Source organism: Phacochoerus africanus, chromosome X, assembly GCF_016906955.1.
Source record: "Phacochoerus africanus isolate WHEZ1 chromosome X, ROS_Pafr_v1, whole genome shotgun sequence".
Lineage (NCBI taxonomy): Eukaryota > Metazoa > Chordata > Mammalia > Artiodactyla > Suidae > Phacochoerus > Phacochoerus africanus.
In genome coordinates this window covers 58,641,448-58,663,364 of record NC_062560.1, presented here as the reverse complement: position 1 = coordinate 58,663,364, position 21,917 = coordinate 58,641,448, and the positions used below count along the sequence as shown (strand labels likewise).

General features: G+C 36.0%; 1 protein-coding gene across 2 annotated transcripts in view; it reads left to right on the top strand.

The window, feature by feature from the left end:
• Window positions 1-21,917, top strand: part of OPHN1 (oligophrenin 1) — a 556,237-nt gene that overhangs the window by 227,607 nt on the left and 306,713 nt on the right. For both annotated transcript variants that reach the window (XM_047764388.1, XM_047764386.1), the window contains exons 4-5: window positions 9,679-9,740; window positions 17,870-17,941. In XM_047764388.1, coding sequence (XP_047620344.1) covers window positions 9,679-9,740; window positions 17,870-17,941 — 134 coding nt within the window. The remainder of the gene's footprint in view (window positions 1-9,678; window positions 9,741-17,869; window positions 17,942-21,917) is intronic.

Genomic DNA, 21,917 nt, shown 5'->3' with positions numbered 1-21,917 from the left:
TGTTCTTTTTTATGGCTGAGTAGTATTCCATTGTGTATATATACCACCTCTTCCTAATCCAATCGTCTGTCCATGGACATTTGGGTTGTTTCCATGTCTTGGCTATTGTGAATAATGCTGCAATGAACATGTGGGTGCATGTGTCTTTTTTTTTTTTGTCTTTTTGGTATTTCTTTGGGCTGCTCCCGCGGCATATGGAGGTTCCCAGGCTAGGGGTAGAATCAGAGCTGTAGCCACTGGCCTATGCCAGAGCCACAGCAACACGGGATCCCGAGTCACGTCTGCAACCTACACCACAGCTCACGGCAATGCCGGATCATTAACCCACTGAGCAAGGGCAGGGACTGAACCCGCAACCTCATGGTTCCTAGTCAGATTCGTTAACCACTGCACCACAACGGGAACTCCAACATGTGTCTTTTTTAAGGAGAGTTTTGTCCGGATATATGCCCAAGAGTGGGATTGCTGGGTCATATATATGTATAGATTTCTAAGGTACCTCCATACTGTTCTCCATAGTGGCTGTACCAGCTTACATTCCCACCATGCTCCCAACAGTACAGGAGTGTTCCCTTTTCTTCACACCCCCTCTAGCACTTGTTATTTGTGGACTTATTCATGATGGTGTGAGGCAGTATCTCATGGTAGTTTTGATTTGCATTTCTCTCATAATCAGGGATGTTGAGCATTGTTGGCCCTCTGTATATCTTCCTTTGAGAATGGTCTATTCAGGTCTTTTGCCCATTTTTCCATTGGGTGATTGGCTTTTTTGTTGTTGAGTTGTATAAGTTGCTTATATATCCTCGAGATTAACCCCTTGTCAGTTTCATCGTTTGAAACTATTTTCTCCATTCAGTAAATTGTCTTTTTGTTTTCTTCTTGTTTTCCTTTGCTGTGCAAATCTTGTTCATTTGATAAGTTCCCATTGGTTTATTTTTCCTCTTATTTCTGTTGCCTTGGGAAACTGACCTGTGAAAATATTCATGAGGTTGATGTCAGAGAATGTTCTGCCTGTGTTCCCTTCCAGGAGTTTGATGGTGTCCTGTCTTATATTTAAGTCTTTAAGCCATTTTGAGTTTATTTTTAGACCCCCATATTTCAAACTGTGCTGCAAAGTCATAATAGTCAATACAGCATGGTATTGCCAGAAAAACAGATGTATATATCAGTGTAACAGAATTCAGAGTCCTGAAATAAATTAACTTGTATATGGACAACTCATATATTGTGAATAATCAAAGACATAATGTGGTGAATAGATAGTCTCTTATGTAAATTCTGTAGGGAAAACTGGATAGCCAAGTGCAAAGAATTGAAACCAGACTAGTATTTCACTATACACAAAAATTAACTCAAAATGGATTAAATACTTGAACATAAGTCTTAAAACCAAAAAACACCTAGAAGAAAATATAAGCAGCCTGCTCTTTGATATTAATGTTAGCAACATCCTCCTAGATATGTCTCTTCAGTCAAGGGAAACAAAAGGAAACATATCATATAGGATTATATCAAACTAAGAAAATATTCTCCACAGCAAACAAAACTATCAATAAAACGAAGACAATCTACTGAATGGGAGAAGATATTTCTAAATTATATGACAGATCTGTGGTTAATGTCCAAAATATATAAAAACTGGTACAACTCAACAAAAAAGCAAAGCAGTCAAGGAAAAAAATGGGAGAGAAGAGCTGAATAATTTTATAAAAAGGCATGAAGATGGACAATAGGCACATTGTAAAATTTTCAACATCATTAATTTTTAGTGAAATGCAAATCAAAACTGCCATGAGATATTATGTCATGCCTATAAGAATGGCTTTTTTCCTAATGGCAAGAAATAACAAGTTTTGGAGAGGATGTTGAAAAAGGAAGTCTTCATACACTGTTGTGGATGCAAATTGGTGTAGCCACTATAGAAAACAGTATGGAAATTCCCCCAAAATTTAATATTAAAACTACTGTATGATTTAGCTACTCCACTTCTGGATATTTATCCACAGAATATGAAAATACTAATCCTAAAAGATAAATGCACCTCCATTTTCATCATGGCATTATTCACAATAACCAAGATGTGGAAACAACTTAAGTGTCAATTGATGGATGATTGAATAAAGAAGTCGTGGTGTGTGTGTGTGTGTGTGTGTGTGTGTGTGTGTGTGTGTGTGTCTGTGTCTGTGTAAAATGGAAAACTACTTAGATATAAAAAGATGAAATCTTGCTATTTGTGGCAGCATGAATGGAACATGAGGGTATTATGCTTAGTGAAATAATTCAGATATAAAAAGACAAATATTGTATGAATTCACTCCTATATGGAATATAAATACTAGTAAACAAACAAAAACAAAATGATTTGACAAACCAAACATCAAAACCAAACATGTATACACCTAGATTTGAGTAGTGGTTACCAGAAAGTATGGTCAAATGGATAAAGGGGATCAAGTGTAAGATGATGGATGGAAAAGAATTTTCTGGTTCTGAACTCATTATAGGTATATAAAAGTAAAATTATAATGTTGTACATATGAAACATACAATTAATAAATCAATGTTACTTCAATTAAACAAATGCAAAAAGTTATTAATGGAGAAACTGAAATGACAAATGGAGTTTGTTCATGGATTGGAAAAATAAACATTGTTAAAAGGGTCATACACCTCAAGGCAATGTACAGATTCAATGCAGTCACTATCAAAAAAATAATACCAATGGCATTTTTCACAGAACTAGAGCAAATTCTAAAATTCCATACAAATTTGTATGGAAATAACAAAAGATGCTGAATAATCAAAACAATTTTGAGAATGAAGATGAAAGTTAGAAGTATTATGCTAATTGATTGCAAAACTATACTACAAATCTACAGTGACCAAACAAGAATGTTAGAGCAGAAAAATAGACACACAAATCAATGGAGCCGAATAGAGAACCCAGAAATAAACACACACTTGTCTGGTCAGTTAATCTACAGAAAAGGAGGCAAGGTGTTCAGTGGGGAAGAAAGAATGTTCAGTAAATGATGTTGGGAAAACTGTAGCCATCCACATGCAATTGAGTTAATATGGACCATTATCTTACATCATTTACAAAAATAACCTCAAAATTGATTAAAGACTTACGTGTGTAAAATTCTTAGAATAAAATATAGTCAGCTCTTTTACCTCAGTCTTAGCAATATATATATATACATATATCTTAGGGCTGCACCCGTGGCATATGGAGGTTCCCAGGCTAGGGATCGAATCACAGCTGTAGCCGGCAGTCTACACCTCAGCCACAGCAATGCCAGATCCAAGCCGCTTCTGCAACCTATACCACAGCTCACAGCAATGCCGGATCCTTAACTGGCTGAGCAAAGCCAGGGATTGAACCTGTGTCTTCATGGATACTAGTCAGTTTCCTTTCCACTGAATCATGATGGGAACTCCCAATATTTGTTTTTAGATCTATCTCCTAAGGAAAGGGGAATGAAAGAAAAAATAATCAAATAGGAGTACATCAAACTAAAAAGAAAAAACAAAAAAATCCTTTTGCACACTGTAGGAAAGTATCAATAAATAAAATAGCTGCCTATTGAATGAGAAAATATACTTGTAAATGATATATCCGATATGAAGCTGATATGCAAAATATAAAAAGAACTCATACAGTTTAAACATCAAAAAAAAAATACCCTGGAGTTCCCTGGGGGCTAAAAGGGTTAAGGATCCAGTGTTGTTACTGCTGACTTGGGTCACTGATATGTTGAACTTTTGATCCCTGACCTTGGAATAATTTCCACATGCCATGGGTGTGGCCAAAAAAACCCCAAAAAACCCACAGAAAACAAACAACCCAATTAAAAAGTGTTCAGAGTTTTTGAATATACATTTTTCCAAAGAAGACATACAGATGACCAACAGGCACATGAAATGGTGCATTACTGATTATCATGGAATGAAAATCAAAATCAGAATGACGTATCAAGTCAAATTTGTCAGAATGGCTGTTATCCAAAAACTAACAAAATTTTCCTTTAAATGTTCTACTATTATACATAATTGTCACTTTTCCCTGAGAGGCAAACTGATCTTGCACAGAAAGTGCCAAAATAACAACAAAAAATATCTCTCTGACACTCTTTGTAACATAAAGTTTTTGAGGACAGGAGATCAATAAATATTTTCATCTTTTCCTGTTTAATCTTTCTAATTAGCTTATTTTTGTTCTTTATGTTGTGTTTGAGCTTTTATTTATTTTTTTATTTGTTATTTTTATTTTTGTCTTTTTAGGTCCACACCTGTAGCATATGGAGATTCCCAGGTTAGGGATCAAATCGGAGCTGTAGCCACTGGTCTATGCCACAGCCATAGCAATGCCAGATCTGAGCCACGTCTTGCAACCTACACCACAGCTCAAGGCAACGCTGGATCCTTGACCCACTGAGCGAGGCCAGGGATTGAACCTGCATCCTCATGGATGCTAGTCAGACTTGTTTCTTCTGAGCCATGATGGTAACTCCGAGTTTGAGCTTTTAATTTGCTGCATTTACAATGCTGACTTCCTGAGTTTGTGCAGAAACTTAATTTTCAGAAGAAAGAAATGCCATTGTCTGATGTCCTCTGTTGATACTGAACTTAGTTTCCTTGGTACTAGGAATGTTAGATTTGTTGTAATGTTGCCTTAGAAAGGGAAGTCTATTTTTGATTAAAAATATTAATATGAATGCATTTGTTTTTCTAGGCTTTATTTTAAGTATCTTCAGTTTTGAAACCATTTGAGCATATACTTTCTGTTTCTAGTAAAATGTTAGAAATTTTAAAATAGTAGTTATTAGAGTTTGAAGGGATACTAAAGAATATATAGTATATATACTAATATATATGTATTTATTATGTATATATACACAAACTATATATATAGTATATGAAGAAATTGAATTCCAGGGAGGAAGAAGTGACTTGCTTAGTCACCTTTCCAGTAAGTGGCAGAACTGATACTGGAAGACCAGAAATTTTGGATGATGGAGAAGGGATAATGTTTGTTATCTACCATGTTTTGGCACTCTCCATTTAGCTTCTTAAAGGTTTCACTCTTACAAAGACACACTCAGGTCCCATGATGCCTACTTGACAAGTTAGGCAACTTAAGCTCAAAGGAGACAAATCACGTATCAAAAGTCACATAGCAAGAAAATTATAGAATGCGGCTGCAAATCCAGGTCTTTCTCTTTCTGAAAGTCATGCTCCTTCTATTTCTCTATCCTGTCCCCTAAACTAGAATCCTCCTCATTTCTTACGGATATATTTTTCTTCCTAACATACTACATCTCTGTCTTGTCTAACATCCCACAAAAGCTTGTCACTATACCAAGAGGAAAGAAAACCAAAATGAATGGAGACAGTTTTAGGCTTACTATGAAAGAAGGAATTTTTAATGGAGACATACTGAAAGTGAGGATTGGCCTGCCTCAGCAGAGAGTGAACTCGTGTCATTTGGGGTGACTGACAGTCCTGGGAAAACTGGGATTGGGAGTTTTACTGGAATGTGGGGTATTCAGTTTTATAATTATGATAGTCCTGGGCACACTTAGACAAGTTGGTTACCACTGTTGTCACTAGAGGTGTGTTATCAGGGTGGCTGCTAATAGTAGATGTTGCCTAAGGTTTGAAGCATTTCATGAAGAATTGGATAAGACCATCTGAGTATCTTCTATTACTGTAGTAGTATCTTCTACTACTGTATTTGTAGTATCATTTTTGTTTTGGACCTATTTTCCAAATTCCAGTAAAATTGGGTCAAGGAGCTGGTGGTTAAATATATTAAAAATAAGACCAGTAACAAAGTAGCTGGGGCTTACTGCTGTCTGTACTACTAAAGCATAGTTTTATTATCATTTTCTTTTGTTCAATCATTTTTTTTGTTTGTTTCAGTATAAGAACATACTCTCAGGTAGTTAGGCTTTATTTCCTGACTTAACCTCTGGGCACTCACCTCTACACTTGTATTTTGTCACCAACTAGGCTTTTTGACACTTAGCCGGTAAATTTGGGCGGTTGTTCAGAGGAGGTATATGGCTTCCTTATTTAAGTACCCCAGATGATTCTAATGTGTAGCAAGTGTTGAGTATCTCTACCTTACATCCAAGAAGGAACAGAACTAATATTTTAAAAAAGACTTTTATGTATACTTGGAGCTGTGTATATATTACCTTATTTTAATCATGAAACAACCCTGGGAAATAGGAATTATTATTTCTAGGTAAGGAAAGTGGGTCTTAGAGTTTGAGTAACATACCCTGTCACAGGGCTACTGAGTTATAAGTTCTTTTTATTCAAACACAGCTTTTAATACTAAGAAAAACGACACTTTACACTTTACAAAATCTGTTGGTTAATTCAGTATTTAATTTTCTATCTCCAAAACCCACTGTGAAGTAACAATTAGTAATATCCTCATTTTATGGATGAGGAAATTGATGCATGAAGGGGCTAAATTTAGAGAAATTTGTCTAGGTTGATGAGTAATGTGAGCAGGGACCCAAACTCAAGTCTCCAGATCCTTGTACTGTTTTTCTTTACACAGCATACCCATTATCCTTCCCCTAGTCTTTGCTTGTCTATGAAATGAGAGTAGTGCAAGCTACACTAAGGTGGCTGTGAAGATTGAGGGAAATGTTAGCTGTGAAAGAACTCTTAGAAAACTATAGGCCACTATCTCTGATGTACATAGATACAAAAATTCTCAAAAAACGCTAGTAAACAGAAGTCAGCATCCTATTAAATAGATCATACACCATGATCAAGAGGGATTCATTCCTGGGATGCAAGTATAGTTTAACATATGCAAACCAATACATGTGATACATCATATGAATAGAATGAAAGATAAAATCATATGATCATCTCAATAAATGCAGAAAAAGTATTTGGTAAATTACAACATTTGTTTGTGATAAAAATTCTCAGAATATTTGGTACAGAAGGAATGTACCTTAACATATTAAAGACCATATATGGCATGCCCGCAGCTAATATTGTATTCCATGGTGAAAGGTTGAAAGCTCTTTCTAGGATGGGAAACAAGACATGGGTGTCTACTCTCAATACACTGGTTCAACACAGTATTGGAAGTCTTGGCCTGAGTAATCAGGCAAGAAAAAGAAAAGACATTATAATTCAAAAGGAAGAAGTAAATTTTTCTCTATTTGCCAATTACAGGATTTTATATATAGAAAATCCTAATGACTCCACCAAAAAAACCTGTTAGATCTAATCAACAAATCAGTAAAGTTACAGGATACAAAATCAGCATTACAAATTTTCGTAGCATTTCTATATACTAATGATGAATTATCTGAAAAAACAGTAAAGAAAATGATTCCATTTATAATACACAAACAATAAAATATGTAGTCACACTTAACTGAGAAGATAAAAGTTTTCTACACTGAAAGCCACAAAAAAACTATGAAAGATAATGAAGAAGACACAAATATATGGAAGGATATTCCATGTTCATGGATTGGATGAATTAATATTATTTTTTCCCACACCTGCAGTAGTGGAGGTTCCTAGTCCAGGGATTGAACCTGCGCCACAGCAGTGACCCTAGCCACTGCAGAGACAACTCTAGATCCTTAACCCACTGCACCATAAGGGAACTGAGAAGAATTAATATTTTTAAAATGTCAATACTACCTAAAGCTCTCTGTGGACTCAATGTAATCCCTATCAGGATTTTGTTGGCATTTTTTACCAAAGTAGAAAACCAATTCTGAAATTCATATGGAACCACAAAGGAGCCCAAATAGCTCAAGCAATCCTAAGAAAGAAGAACAAAACTGAAAGCATTACACTTCCTGGATTCAAAATATATTCTAAAGCTACAGTACTAAAAACAGTGCAGTATTAAATACAGGCTGTTAGACCAATGGGACAAAATTGGGAACCCGCAAATAAATACTTGCTAATATTTGGCAAGCAAGCCAAAAATACACAATGGAATAAAGATAGTTTCTTCAATAAGTGGTGCTGGGAAAATTGCATATTCACATATAAAAGAATGAAGCTAGACACCTATCTTACACCACTCACAAAAATTAACTTCATATGGATTAAAGACCTAAATGTGAGACCTGAAACCACAAAACTCCTAGAAGATTCCTAGAAGAAAATAGAAGGTAAAAACTTTTCAACATGGTCTTGGCAATGAGTTGTTGGATCTGACACCTAAAACACAAACAACAAGATAAAAACATCCACAAGTGGGACTGTATCAAACTTCTGCACTGCAAAAGAAATGACCAAGAAAATGAAATTGCAACCTGTGGAATGGGAGATAATATTTGCAAACCATATATCTGATAAGGGGTCAATATCAAAAATATGTAAAGAAGCCATCAACTTGATACCAAACCCCCAATAATCCAATTAAAAATGTGTGAAGGACCTAAATAGATATATTCCCAAAGAAGATATCGAAACTGCTGACATGTACATGTAAAGGTGCTCAGCATTACTAATCATTAGGGAAATGCAAATCACAACTGTGAGGAGATATCATCTAATGACTGTTAAAATGATTACCATTAAAGGATAAGAGATATATACTGGTAAGAATGTGGACAAAGGGGAACCATTATGCACTGTTGGTGTGGATATAAATTGGTATAGCCTCTATGGAAAACAATTGGGAGGTTCCTAAAAAAATAAAAATAAAAATAGAGCTATTTTATGATCCTGAAATTCCAATTTGGCTATTTAACAAAGGAAACAAAATCACTGGTTTGAAGGAATTCCTGTTGTGGCTCAGAGAGTTAAGAACCCGACATAGTGTCCATGAGGATGTAGGTTTGACCCCTGGCCTCACTTAGTGAGTTAAGGATCTGGCATTGCTGCAAGCTGCAGCATATGTTACAGATGCAGCTCGGATCTGGCATTGCAGTTGGCTGTGGCATAGGCCAGCAGAAGCAGCTCCAATTTGACCCCTAGCATGGGAACTTCCATATGTCATAGGTGTGGTCCTAACAATCAACAACAAAAAAGCAATGTGTTTAAGATATCTTCAGCCCCATTTTCATGACAGCATAACCTATATAATTTTAAAGACATGAAAACCACCAAAGTGTCCATTGACAGATGAATGGAGAAAGAAAATGACATACATACATACACTCATACACAACACATACACTCACACGCACACACACACACTGGAATACTATTCAGCCATGAAAACGGAAATCCTGTCATTTATAACAACATTGATAGCCCTTGAGGGAATCACACTAAGTGAAATAAGTCAGACAAAGAAAGACAAGTAATGTATTATGTATATGTGGACTCTAAAAAGAAACAAACTCATAGAAAAAGAAATCAAATTTGTGATTGCTGGGGGGGCATGGTGGTTGAGACAATTGGATATAGGGGGTTAAAGGTACAAACTTAAAGTTTTAAGATAAATAACAACTGAGGATGTAATGTACAACATGATGACTATAGTTAACATTGCTGTATGGCTTATTTGAATGTTGCTAAGAGAATAGATCTTAAAGTTTTTCATTACAAGGCAAAAAACTTAGGTAACTCTAAGAGGGTATGGAAGCTAAAAAAACTTACTGTTGTAATTATTTTGGAATATAAGTAGGTCATTAATTTGGTTTTTCTTTTGTTCTATCCTTTCAGCTGAATCCTTCAAGGAATTTGCCGAATTGCTCAACGAAGTAGAAAATGAGAGGATGATGATGGTAGGTCATTAAACTGAGGCTGGAGCCAAGATTATGGCTAATCTTGGGCATTTTTCTTGTCCTCGTTAGCTGGATTGATACTGTGTTGTTTCAGTTTTAGTCTCATCATTGCCTGGGTACTATAAAGACAGGAGATGGCCCTGGTTATTCTAGCTCAATCTCCTGCCCTGAGAGTTTAGCATTAGGTAGAAGGAAATTAGTCTATATATTTCAGTGAGATAGGATTTCAGAGGACATTAAATTTGGCTATTGAACACGTTGACGAAAATTGTGGTCTTTAGTGTTCTTAAACTAATCATCAATTCATTAATGTGTTTCTCTGCTTTTAGAAATATAATAACGTGGGCTTCATTTATATTTGACATATGATTTATTCAAATCAATGTGAAAACTTTAGAAATAATAATATGGGCTTTGTTTATATTTGACGTGATTGTTTTATATAAATCTATGTGGAAATTTTCTTTACATTTAAAATCTAATTTCTTAACAGATTTTAATAATTAGAGTAGTTCTAGTTTTACAGAAAATTGAGTGGAAATTACAGGGAGATTCATATGCAGTTGACCCTTGAACTGGGTTTGAGCTATGCAGGTACACTTATATGTGGATGTCTTTCAGTGAATACTACAGCAGTGTGTGATCTGACGTTGGTTGAATCTATGGATGCATATCCTCAGACACTGAAGGACAGACTATAAAGTTATATGCAGTCTTTCAACTGCACAGGGTGGGAGGTTGGTGCCCTTAATCCTTACACTATTTAAGTGTAAACCCTACTCCCTTTCTCCTGCCATACAGTTCCCCCTATTATTAACATCTCGAAAGTGTGGTACATTTGTTCCAATTAATGAACAAATTTCAACACAATGCTAGTAACTAAAGTCCATAGTTCCATTAGGGTTTACTCTTTGTGTTGCATATTTTATGGATATTGGTAAATGTTTAATGACATATATTCACCATCAAAGTTTCATCATACTGCCCGAAAAATCCCCTGTGATTCCTTTCTCCTTCTCTGACATCCAAACCCCGGCAAATACTGATCTTTCTTTTCCTGATAACAAGATGTAGAACATCTTTCCATATACTTATTTGCCTCTTTAGACCATCTTTGGTGAAGTGTCTGTTCAGGTCTTTTTTTTTTTTTTCTTGTTATGGCCACACTTATGGCACATGAAAATTCCCAGGCTAGCAGTGAAATCAGAACTACAGCTGCCAGCCTGCACCACAGTCAAGGAAACACCAGATTGGAGCTGCATCTGTGACCTACACCATAGCTTGTGGCAACTCTGGATCCTTAAACCACCGAACAAGGCCAGGGATTGAACCTGTATCCCAACGGACACTATGTTGGCTTCTTAACTCTCTGAGCCACAATGAGAACTCCTGTTCAGGTCTTTTGCCCATTTGTATTGTTGAATATTAACATTTCATTGTATATTTTGGATGGCAGTCCTTTATCAGAAATGTGCTTTGCAAAATATTTCCCAGTCTGTGGCTTATCTTGTCATTTTCTTAACAATGTCTTTCGTAGAGCAGAAGTTTTTAATTTTAATGAAGTCCACCCTTTCAGTCCTTGCATGGATCATGCTTTTGGTGTTGTATCAAAAAAATCATCACCAAACCAAAGGTCACCTATATTTTCCCTTGTGTTATCTTCTAGGAGTTTTATAATTCTGTTTTCTACCTTTAGATCTATGACCTCTTTTGAGCTAATTCTTGAGAAAGTATAAGGTTTGTCTCTAGATACTTGTTTTTTCTTATGGATGTCTGGTTGTTTCCTTACCATTTCTGAAAAGACTATCCTTTCTCCATTAAATTACCTTTGCTTTGTCAAAGATGAGTGGGCTATATTTGCGCGGATCTATATCTGGGCTCTCTATTCTGTTCCATTCATCTATTTGTCTGTCTGTTCAGCAATATCACACTTTTTTTTTTACAGAATTAAAAACTTCTTAAAGTATCATAGATTTAAATATTATGTTAGTTTCAGAGGTAACAACACAGTGATTCAGTTTTTTATATACATATATATATATATATATATACACACACATATATTACAGATTATTTTCCATTATCATTTATTATAAGATGTTGAGTATAGTTCCCTGTGCTATACAGTAAATCTTTGTTGCTTATCTATTTTATGTATAGCTGTTTGTGTCTGTCAAATCCTATATTCCTAATTTATTCCTCCTCTTTCCCATTGCCTTTTGGTAACTCTGTTTGTTTTCTACGTCTATAAGTCTGCTTTTGTTATGTATATATGTTCATTTGTATTATTTTTTAAGTTTACACATATAATATATGTTTTTCTTTCTCTGTCTGACTTACTTTGCTTAGTATAATAATCTCCAGGCCCATCTGTGTTGCTGCAGATAGCAACATTTCATTCTTTTTGTGGCTAATAATCCATTCTGTGTGTGTGTATATGTGTGTGTGTGTGTATGTGTGTGTATATATCTTAAGCCAATTGTCTGTTGATGGGCACTTGGGTTGTTTTCATGTCTTGGCTATTGTAAATAGTGCTGCTGTGTACATTGGGGTGCATATGTCTTTTCAAGTTATAGTTTTGTCTGAATATATACCTGGGAATGGGATTTCTGGGTCATATGGTTGTTCTATATTTATTTAATTTTTTTAAGAAACCTCTATACTCTTTTTCATCATGGCTGTTCCAGTTTGCATTCCCACTAACAATGTGTGAGGACATCCTTTTCTCCACACCTTCACCAACACTGATTATTTCTTTTTGTTGATGGTCATTCTGACCAGTGTGAGGTGTGATACCTCATTTTGGCTTTGATTTTCTCTTCTCCAATAATTTATTAATGTTAATAATCTTTTCATGTGACTGTTGCCCATCTATATGTCTTTGGAGAAATGTCTGTTTAGGTCTTCTGCCAATATTTTTATTTTATTTTATTTTTTGATATTGAGTTGTATAAGCTCTTTGTATATTTTGGATATTAACCCCTTGTCAGATGCATAGTTTGTAAATATTTTCTCCCATTTCATAGGTTTTCTTTTCATTTTGCTGATTGTTTCCTTTGCTGTCTAAAAGTTTTTAAGTTTAATTAGGTCCCACTTGTTTATTTTTGCTTTTATTTCTTTTGCTGTGGAATAGTCACCTTCCTTTTCAACAGTGTGGTACTGGCTTCTCAGAATACTGCTACCATTTAATCTAGGCTTCTAGAGAATTAAGATTGAGTGCAGGGCTCTCAAACAGGGGAATTAGGGATTTAGGCTCTAATAATGGATGTGCCATTAACTTGTTGACTTCATACTAACCACTTTATTTCTCTGAGTCTATTTCTTTTTATGTAAGGTGAGGAAATTAATTCCCACTTCCCAAGGCTGTTGTAAGTACTTCAAATAAGAAAATCAATATGGAAATGTTTTATAAATAGCAAAAAGCACTCATTTTATAAATGTTTCTAGTTATCTTTTGTTGCCCCCAAGATTCTGTTGGTGGAAAATTGACTTGGGGATTTTCTTTGTTCAAAAGATTTTCTTCTAAAAGTGCTTAGGAGAGGCCAATGTGGGTAGTTTCCCCAGACCCTGTTAGACATCCCACTAGCCAATCCACATTCTTCTAAATGTTTTGTTCTCTTGAAAGAGTTTGTATCTGGCTACTAATGTTGATCTCAGAGGCATTCATCCCTATTTAATTAACATCACTAGAAATCTCTCTCAGCCCTACTTGTTTCTTGATCTCTTTTATTTATGCAATTACAAAGCTCTAGAATATTGAAGTATGATTCACTTTTTGAGATATTTTTCTCACCATTCTTGCTGGCCATTTTCCACAGGACTGACTCATTTTCTTCTCGAATTATGTTGTGCCCAAAGTTCTTCAATCATGTATTGAGTGTTGGCGCCCCATTTACTATTTAGTTCCAGCAAGGCTGTGAATGTTGTTTCAATGAAGGCATTTTATGGCATGCCAGGAATTCATTGCTTGACTGCACCTCTCCCATTTCCTGGAATTGTGGTAAAAGGACATTTGTACCTCAATATGGATAATCTGGGAGATGTTAAACAGCTTTTTATAGTTTCTAATAAGAAGAGCCCAAAAGAAGCTTTAGTAGAACAAGAAGGAAGTTCACAGCCCTAGCATATGATGACTGCAAATGTTTAGTCATTCTCATAAATGAATTTTAAATTGTGTAAGGAACTATGGAGGGAATAAATTAAGGGGAGTACCCCAGCTTTTATTTCTTAAACAGTACCATGGGGGAGATTGTAGTACCTCATAAGGTGGCCTTTAAAAGTTTGGATCACAGACTTTCTGAATTATTAAGATGCCTAGATGCCCTCTGACTCTGAAAGTCCTGTTTTGGCAATGGTAAGGTCTGTCTTTGAGGACTTCTAAGAATGACCTAAAGCAGTGTACCCTCAGTGCCTTCTTTTGGCAATTGGTTAACCATCAAAAATTCCTGAACAATCCTGCACTACTGGATTGAATGCCATCTCTATTCTGCTAAATGACATTTCTAGTTTGGCTTTATTCATTTGGAACCAGATTAGATACACTCGCTAATATATTTAGAATGTCACGTAATGCTGGGGAGTTCTTTTTATTGAAGTGTTGTTGATTTACAATGTTACAATATTGCAATAATTTCTGCTGTATAGCAGAATCACTCAGCTTTATAGATATATATGTATAATATATATAATATATTTATGTTATATTTATATGGTTAAATATTATTAAATAATATTTATATTATTAAATATGTTATATATATTTATATTATATATAATATATAATATATGTTATATATACTTTTCCATTATGGCTTATCATAGGATATTGAATAAATTTCCCTGTACTATACAATAGGACCTTGTTGTATATCCATTCTATATATAATAGTTTGCAGCTGCTAATCCCAAAATCCCAGTCCATCCCTCCCTCATCACTGCTTCCCCTTAGCAACCACAAGTCTGTTCTCTATGTCTTTGAGTCTTTTTCTGTTTCATAGATAAGTTCATTTCGGTCATATTTTGGATTCCACAGATAAGTGATATCCTATGATATTTATTTTTGTCTGGCTTACTTCAGTTAGTGTGATAATCTCTAGGTACATCCATGTTGCTGAAAATGGCATTACTTCCTTCTTTTTTTAAAATAGGCTGCACCTGTGGCTCAAGGAAGTTCCCAGGCTAGAGTTTGTTACCACTGAACCATAGTGGGAACTCCCATTATTTCATTTTATGGTTGAGTAGTATTCCATTGTATATATGTGCCACTTCTTCTTAATCAATTCATCTGTTGATGGACATTTTGATTGCTTCCATGTCTTGGCTATTGTAAATAGTGCTGAAGTGAACATTGGGGTGCATGTATCTTTTCAACTTATGATTTTGTCCGGATATATGCCATGGAGTGGGATTGCTGGATCATATGGTAGTTCTATTTTTAGTTTTTTGAGGATGCTTCATACTGTTCTCCATAAGTGGCTGTGCCAATTTACATTCCGACCACCAGTGTAAGAGGCCTCCTTTTTCTCCACACCCTCTTCAGCATTTGTTATTTGTAGAATTTTTAAATGATGGTCTTTTTGACTAGTGTAAGGTGATATCTCATTTTAGTTTTGATTTGTTATGCTGGGGGTTTTACTCTGAGATAATAGGTAGGAGATTTCCTCGTAGAGAGCTAACAAAATGGATGCCATGATCAGAAAGGGAATTAAGGCCAAGTTTACTTAAAAGGGTTTTCTTTGTTTTGTTTTATTTTTAGGGCATGTGGATATTCCCAGGCTAGGGGTCCAGTCGGAGCTATAGCTGCTGGCCTACATCACAGGCACAGCAACACCAGATCTGAGCTGCATCTGCGGCCTATACCACAGTTCACAGCAATGCCTGATCGAGGTCAGGGATCGAACCTGCAACCTCATGGTTCCTAGTCGGATTCATTTCCATTGCGCCATGACCGGATCTCCAAAAGTGCTTTTTTTTTTTTCATGGTTGTTAGACTTCTAATGAGTTTAAGGATAAAACCAAATATTAAAAAAAACAGGCAAGGGAGTTCCTATTGTGGTGCAGTGGTAATGAATCCAACTAGTATGCATGAGGACGTGGGTTCGATTCCTGGGTTCACTCAGTGGGTTAGGGATCTGGTGTTGCCATGAGCTTTGGTGTAGGTCACAGATGTTTCTCGGTTCCTGCGTTGCTGTAGCCTGGGAGCTTCCATACCTTGCGTGTAGCCCTGAAAAGCAAAAAAATAAAATAAAAAGCCAAGCCTCAGTGTGACATTCTTCTACATTTCTAGCTCTACGTTCTGGCGGAAAGTATCTGTTTCTTTTGGGAAAGTATTTCCAATGTTATTAGGGGAAAACTGTGGACTCCAATGTAAGTGAATCATGTACTACCACTTTTCTAGACTGAGACAGGGCCAAACATATGAAAATAGTAGCTTTATTCTCTAACTCTGTGAGAAGTTACTAGCACACTTGCTTATGCAAGAAAATCTGCCTTGGAATGTGAAAAACTGGCAACTGTACCTCTGTGAAACCAGAATTAGCTTTTCTAATTGTCTATTGCTTATAACAACCTATTACAAAACTTAGTGGCTTAAATGAAAACAATTTAATTTTATCTTATGATTTTGTGGGTCAGGAATTCAAGCATTCATGTGGGATATCATGTAGTATCACTTCTACTGTACTGTATTGGTTCAAAGCAGTAACAAACCCACTCATATTCAAGGTTGAGACATCCCTTCTCAATGGGAGGAGTATTATAGAATTTGTAGTCATATTTTAAAACTTCCCCAATAGTAAAAGTTAAAAATCACTCCCTTCATTGGATCTGTGACAACAATGACTTAATTTATTTCCAGGGGGTACACATAGTTGATAGCATATGATTCACAATCCATGGAAATAGAGAGTGTGTTGGGTAAGAGAGGCATGCTGGTAATTATTGTAGTAAGAGAATTATTGTTTTCAGTCATTCATAGTGTCTGGTGGCTTTATTTTTGATATCAGGGCTGCTCATGGATCTTTGATCATATGAGAGTTTGCCAGTTTAGTTGAAGCTTGAATCACACCTGGACACAGAATAGGAGGTCCAAAGTACCTGTAGGACCTGGATAACATATGTATTAGTGCCTCAACTTGCCATGCTTTTTGGTGGTAGTTTAAAATTTGCTTCTCAGTCTGGAAAATACAGGATTGATCAAGACTAGCTTTCCATTCTGTCTTCTATTTTTGTTTTAAAGACATATCTTGTCTTACTGACACTTTGTCTCATCTGACAAGGAAGCCAGTTCCTCGTTTTCCTGTCCTGTTAATAGATCAAAATTAATGAAATGGGTCCTAAAATCCAGCCTTTCGAATGCATTCTCTAAGGGCCTCTGTTGAAGTGCAGCTAATTCACACTCTGAAGAAACAAATTCCACTTGTTGCCTTGGGTAGAGGCAGTCTCCTAGGACATTTATATGAAGACCAAGCTTTCTATATTTCTATCTGCCCATTGATCAAGGGATCCAATTTGGATATGATACTTATATATCTCCAAAACCATATTAATGCCCATATTTTTAGTACTTGGACAGGATGTTTGTATCAACCACTGAGGAAGCATACAGTTAGGTCATTTGAAGGCCTGATCCAGTGTTCTCTGTGGTGCCGTAATACACTCTTAGTTTTGAGGGAAATATTCTGATTTTATGACACACCGAGGCAGGAATGGAAACAATTTATACTGGTTTTTTTTCTTATGTTATTACTGCTAATTCATTTGCCTTCCATGACATGATTTACACTTGGTGCAATGGCCATTTTCATATATTGTCCATTCTTTTTCTCTTCTCTTTTCCTCATATACTTCAGGCCTCCTATGTCTGTTTTTGGGAATGACTCTGGATATTTTTTTATCAAAAATTCAGATCAGACTACCAGTAAAGTTACAGAGAAATGCCCCTAATGTCCCCTCTCTCATTTCCTATAAAGCTTTTGATTTTAAAAGACCAATATCAGGAAAAAGGCAGTAACAAAACCAAACAAACTAGCAAACTAGTGAACATTTTGCAGGATGGTATATTACAAGGAAATGAACTAATAACAATAAATCTTGAATCTGAACCTTGTGTGTTCTTTCTTGTTTTCTAGGTACACAATGCTAGTGATTTGCTGATCAAACCCCTGGAAAATTTCCGGAAGGAACAGATAGGCTTCACAAAGGTACATTTTCTCTACATGTATAAGATATTTTTTTTTATAGAAACTGAGTAGTCATTTGGGTTACTACCCTTCACTCTTCAGGAGTGAGGAGGATTCATCTCTGTGAGAAGACTCGTATTCACAAAAAGTGAGAAAATCTGAAATTGGCTTCTGAATATGCTTCCAACTAGCTCTGTAACTGTAACTGGACAAAGCATTTCTCCTTTTGCAGCTTCAGTTTCTCTATATGGAAAATGAGGAGCTTGATAATAATAGTGATTATTTAAAGACTACTTAATATGTGCTGTGCCCTGGGCTAGGTGCTTTACATTCATTGTGTAATCATAACAACCTGTGAGGATGTTATTATCCCCATTTTATAAATAAGGCAACTGAAGTGTGGACAAGATAAAGAACATGACCATAGTTATAGTTACGTAGTTAGTAAATAACCATAGTGAGGATTTAGACCTGAGGATCTATTTAGCTCTAAATCCCACATTCTTTCCATTTAGCTGTAGTGTTTAGATTTATGCTGTCCAATATGGTAGTCAATAGCTATATGAATAAAATAAAATTAACAACTCAGTTTCTCAAATCATGCTAGACACATTTCAAATGCTCAATAGTCACATGTGGCAGTGGCTACTATATTGGATAGTGCAGATAGAGAACATTTCCATCATTGTATAAATTTCTTTTGGGCATCATTGTGCCAGATAATGTCAGATTCCTATGGATCTCTCTAATTCCCTGGTGTTTCAGGAAGGGGTATGAATAATTTTCAAGTTTATTCTTTTCAGTTAGGTGTATGCCTATTTTGTAAGTTCCAATATGTATGTAACATGTGGCCAAGATAGTCTGCCTGAACTGAATGTACAGTCTTGACCAAGCATCTGGACCTTTTAGGACTAAGAACACACCATCCAGTGGTTATTATCTGGAATACCATGACAAGCATTTTGGATCTAGGATATGAAAGTAGTAAGTTTTGAGAAGAAAGAGCAGAGTAGTGGACATGATTTCCACTGCCTGATATATTCAGTCAGGTTGACATGACATTATTTGAATAACTGGCATTCAGGCAAAATGAGTCCTCTGTATAGCCCAGCAATTCTGGATCCCACTTAGTTCATCTGGAGACTCATCAACTTATATACTTAATTGGGAAAGTATATAATTGAAGGAGAAAAGAACCTTTAAGATCACAAGCATGGCATGAAAATAAATAGCTTCTTGTTAAGTGACATGACGATTGTTACATAACACTGAATAAAGAGAATGAAAAAGGACAGGTGATATAAAAATCCTCACACCTGGTTTACTCTCATTCCTGGATGAGAATAGGAAAAAATAAAAGTAAGAATATGCTGCAGTGGTTGACCTCATTTCATCTAAGGGGAGGGAAACAAATTTCTGTACTTCCTATGTCTCATAACTGGGCCCTACAAAACTCACCTGAAACCTAATTTTCCCATCCTCTCTGTATACCTACTCCACTGGTTGCTGGTTGCTCCCACACTCTGGAGTTGCCTCCTGGTTTCTTAGTGACTACAGACCACCGGGCCAAACCAGCAAAATTTCTCTGCTGTTTGTTGGCTTCAATTATACCTTTACCGGGAGTTCCCATTGTGGCACAGTGGAAACGAATCCAACTAGTATCCATAAGGATGTGATTTTGATCTCTGGCCTCGTTAAGTGGGTTAAGGATCTGGCCTGGCTGTGAGCTCTGGTATAGGTTGCAGACATGGCTCAGATTGTGCATTGCTATGGCTGTGGCGTAGGCCAGCAGCTGCAGATCCAATTCAACCCCTAGCCTGGGAACATCCATATGCTGCAGGTATGGTCCTAGAAACCCCCCCCCGCCAAAAAAAATGTATATATATACCTTTTCTAATGAGACCTGAATTCCTTCTAAGTTTGTCCTTCTTTGAGTACCTTCCCTCAGCCTTAGGGTACTATGTAGAGTTTCCTTATATCTTACAATTATTTTTTGTTTAAGTTTATACTTTGGTCATTCAATATAGTGGTTTCTGTCTCTTGACTGGACCCAGACTGACACACTACAGTAGCTGGTTCTGTGACATTCCTGGTATGTGCTTTGTTAGGCACTTACAAATATAGTTATATGTTCTCATTTGAACCTCAGAACAACCCTGTAGATATTATTATACCTAGTTCAGAGATAGGAAATTAAGGTTCAATGCGGTGTGGTGTCTAATGTCTCTCAACTAGGAGGTGGCAGAGCTTGGATTTGAGTTTAGTTTTCCTGGTTATAAGTCTAGGGCTCATTTCATTGTGTGAGAGTTATGACTTCTCCCTGGGCCTCAGTTTTGTCATATGTACAAGAACAGTGGACAAATCACTTATAGTATAATGTTCCATTTGAGATTCTAAGGGTAATTGACTAAATGTACATCTATTGAGATGTATATATTGGCCAGTCAGAATTTAGTGTGTTGTAAAATATATACTACTTTTGAAGATAGTATAAAAATGTAAAAATCTCAATATTTTATATTGATTATATGTTGATATGAGATTATTTTGGTTATATTGGGTTGAATAGAAAGTATTATTGAAGTTAATTTCACCTATTTTTCCTTTTTTAATGTCATTGCTGAATCATGGCCTCTGTCCACTGGTGGATTGGCAGGCGAACCCTAGGTTTCCCTTGGGCATGAGGATATCAATGAAAATCATTGCAATTTGCCAAAATTGCTAATGTCCCCTATCTCCACACTAGATGGAAACAATCAGTTTTCAAATGGTATGATTATTTGATCTTTTTTCCCCTAGCATATGTCTTGAAAGCATATCTCTCTTTATAGAAACCCTGGCCAAATTTACTCAAAAGCCTTAAGTGATAGCCAAAGAAGCATTTCCTTTTAACACCAAGATCACCCTGATGAGAAAGGCAGTTTTACACAATCTGTTGGCATTAGACATTCTCACTGCTTATCAAAGATGAACCTGTGCCATCATACTTTCAGAGTGTTGTACTTTTATGCCAGATAAATCAAGAAATATCTCCACTTAATGACATGATTTTTTTTTTTTTTTACAAAAAGTAAATCATGCAGATTCTTATGCCTCTGAAGTAATGACTTGTTTCAAAACTGGTTTTCCAATATAATGGGCTGGATTACTCTGGGCAGTTTTCCTCAGTTTTTTCAGGAATAATTGATTTTCTTGTCTCAATCCTTCTTCTATGAATAGGTGATTTCTATACTCTGTTAAAATTACTATGTTATCTTCTATACTTATGAAAGAAGACTACAAATCTATCTTTAAGCCCCCATCTGAATGGCACAAAAATATTCCTTCTTTCCGTGAGAAGAACACTTATTCACTGCCACCATTCAGCAGGAAGCAGCCAAATGAATTTGACACCCATTTCCCTTTTTCCGTCGAAATGGAAGGGATGAATTAGCAGTGGGGAATTTGATGCAGATACCTTATGCGCCGAAAATAGAGAAATTACATTCCTTATGCCTTTTAGAAACAAAAAGCTTAGAGCTCACCCCTGCACCTTTCCCTCAATTAATTGCACCCTGAACAAAATTGCTTGTGAGTAAAAGATTATGCTAAGCACCTGATGTTTTTCTGATATTTTCCTAGCTTTTCATAATCCCTGAAAAACATACTCTTTTGCAAGTATACCTGTTCTAGGAAAGGTCAGGACATGATAACCTAGAAGACCACCAGGACTATGCTGAGATGCCAGCTCTGATGAGTAGAATTCTCCAAAAGAAAGAAGAATGTATGCCTGCCCCAACCCTGATTCCTATCTAAGCCTAGTTTTTCTCCTTTAAGACCATAAAACTTCCCTCAGTCTTTAAGGCCTGCTGTGGTCTCCTTTGCCTGTCGAAGCAATAAAAGTTACTCCTTTCTCCTTCACCCGAAACTGTCTCTGCCTTTATATTTGGCACTGGTTAACAGAGGCCCTGTTTTGGTAGCAATGTGACAATTATTAATTTTTAAATTTATGGATGTG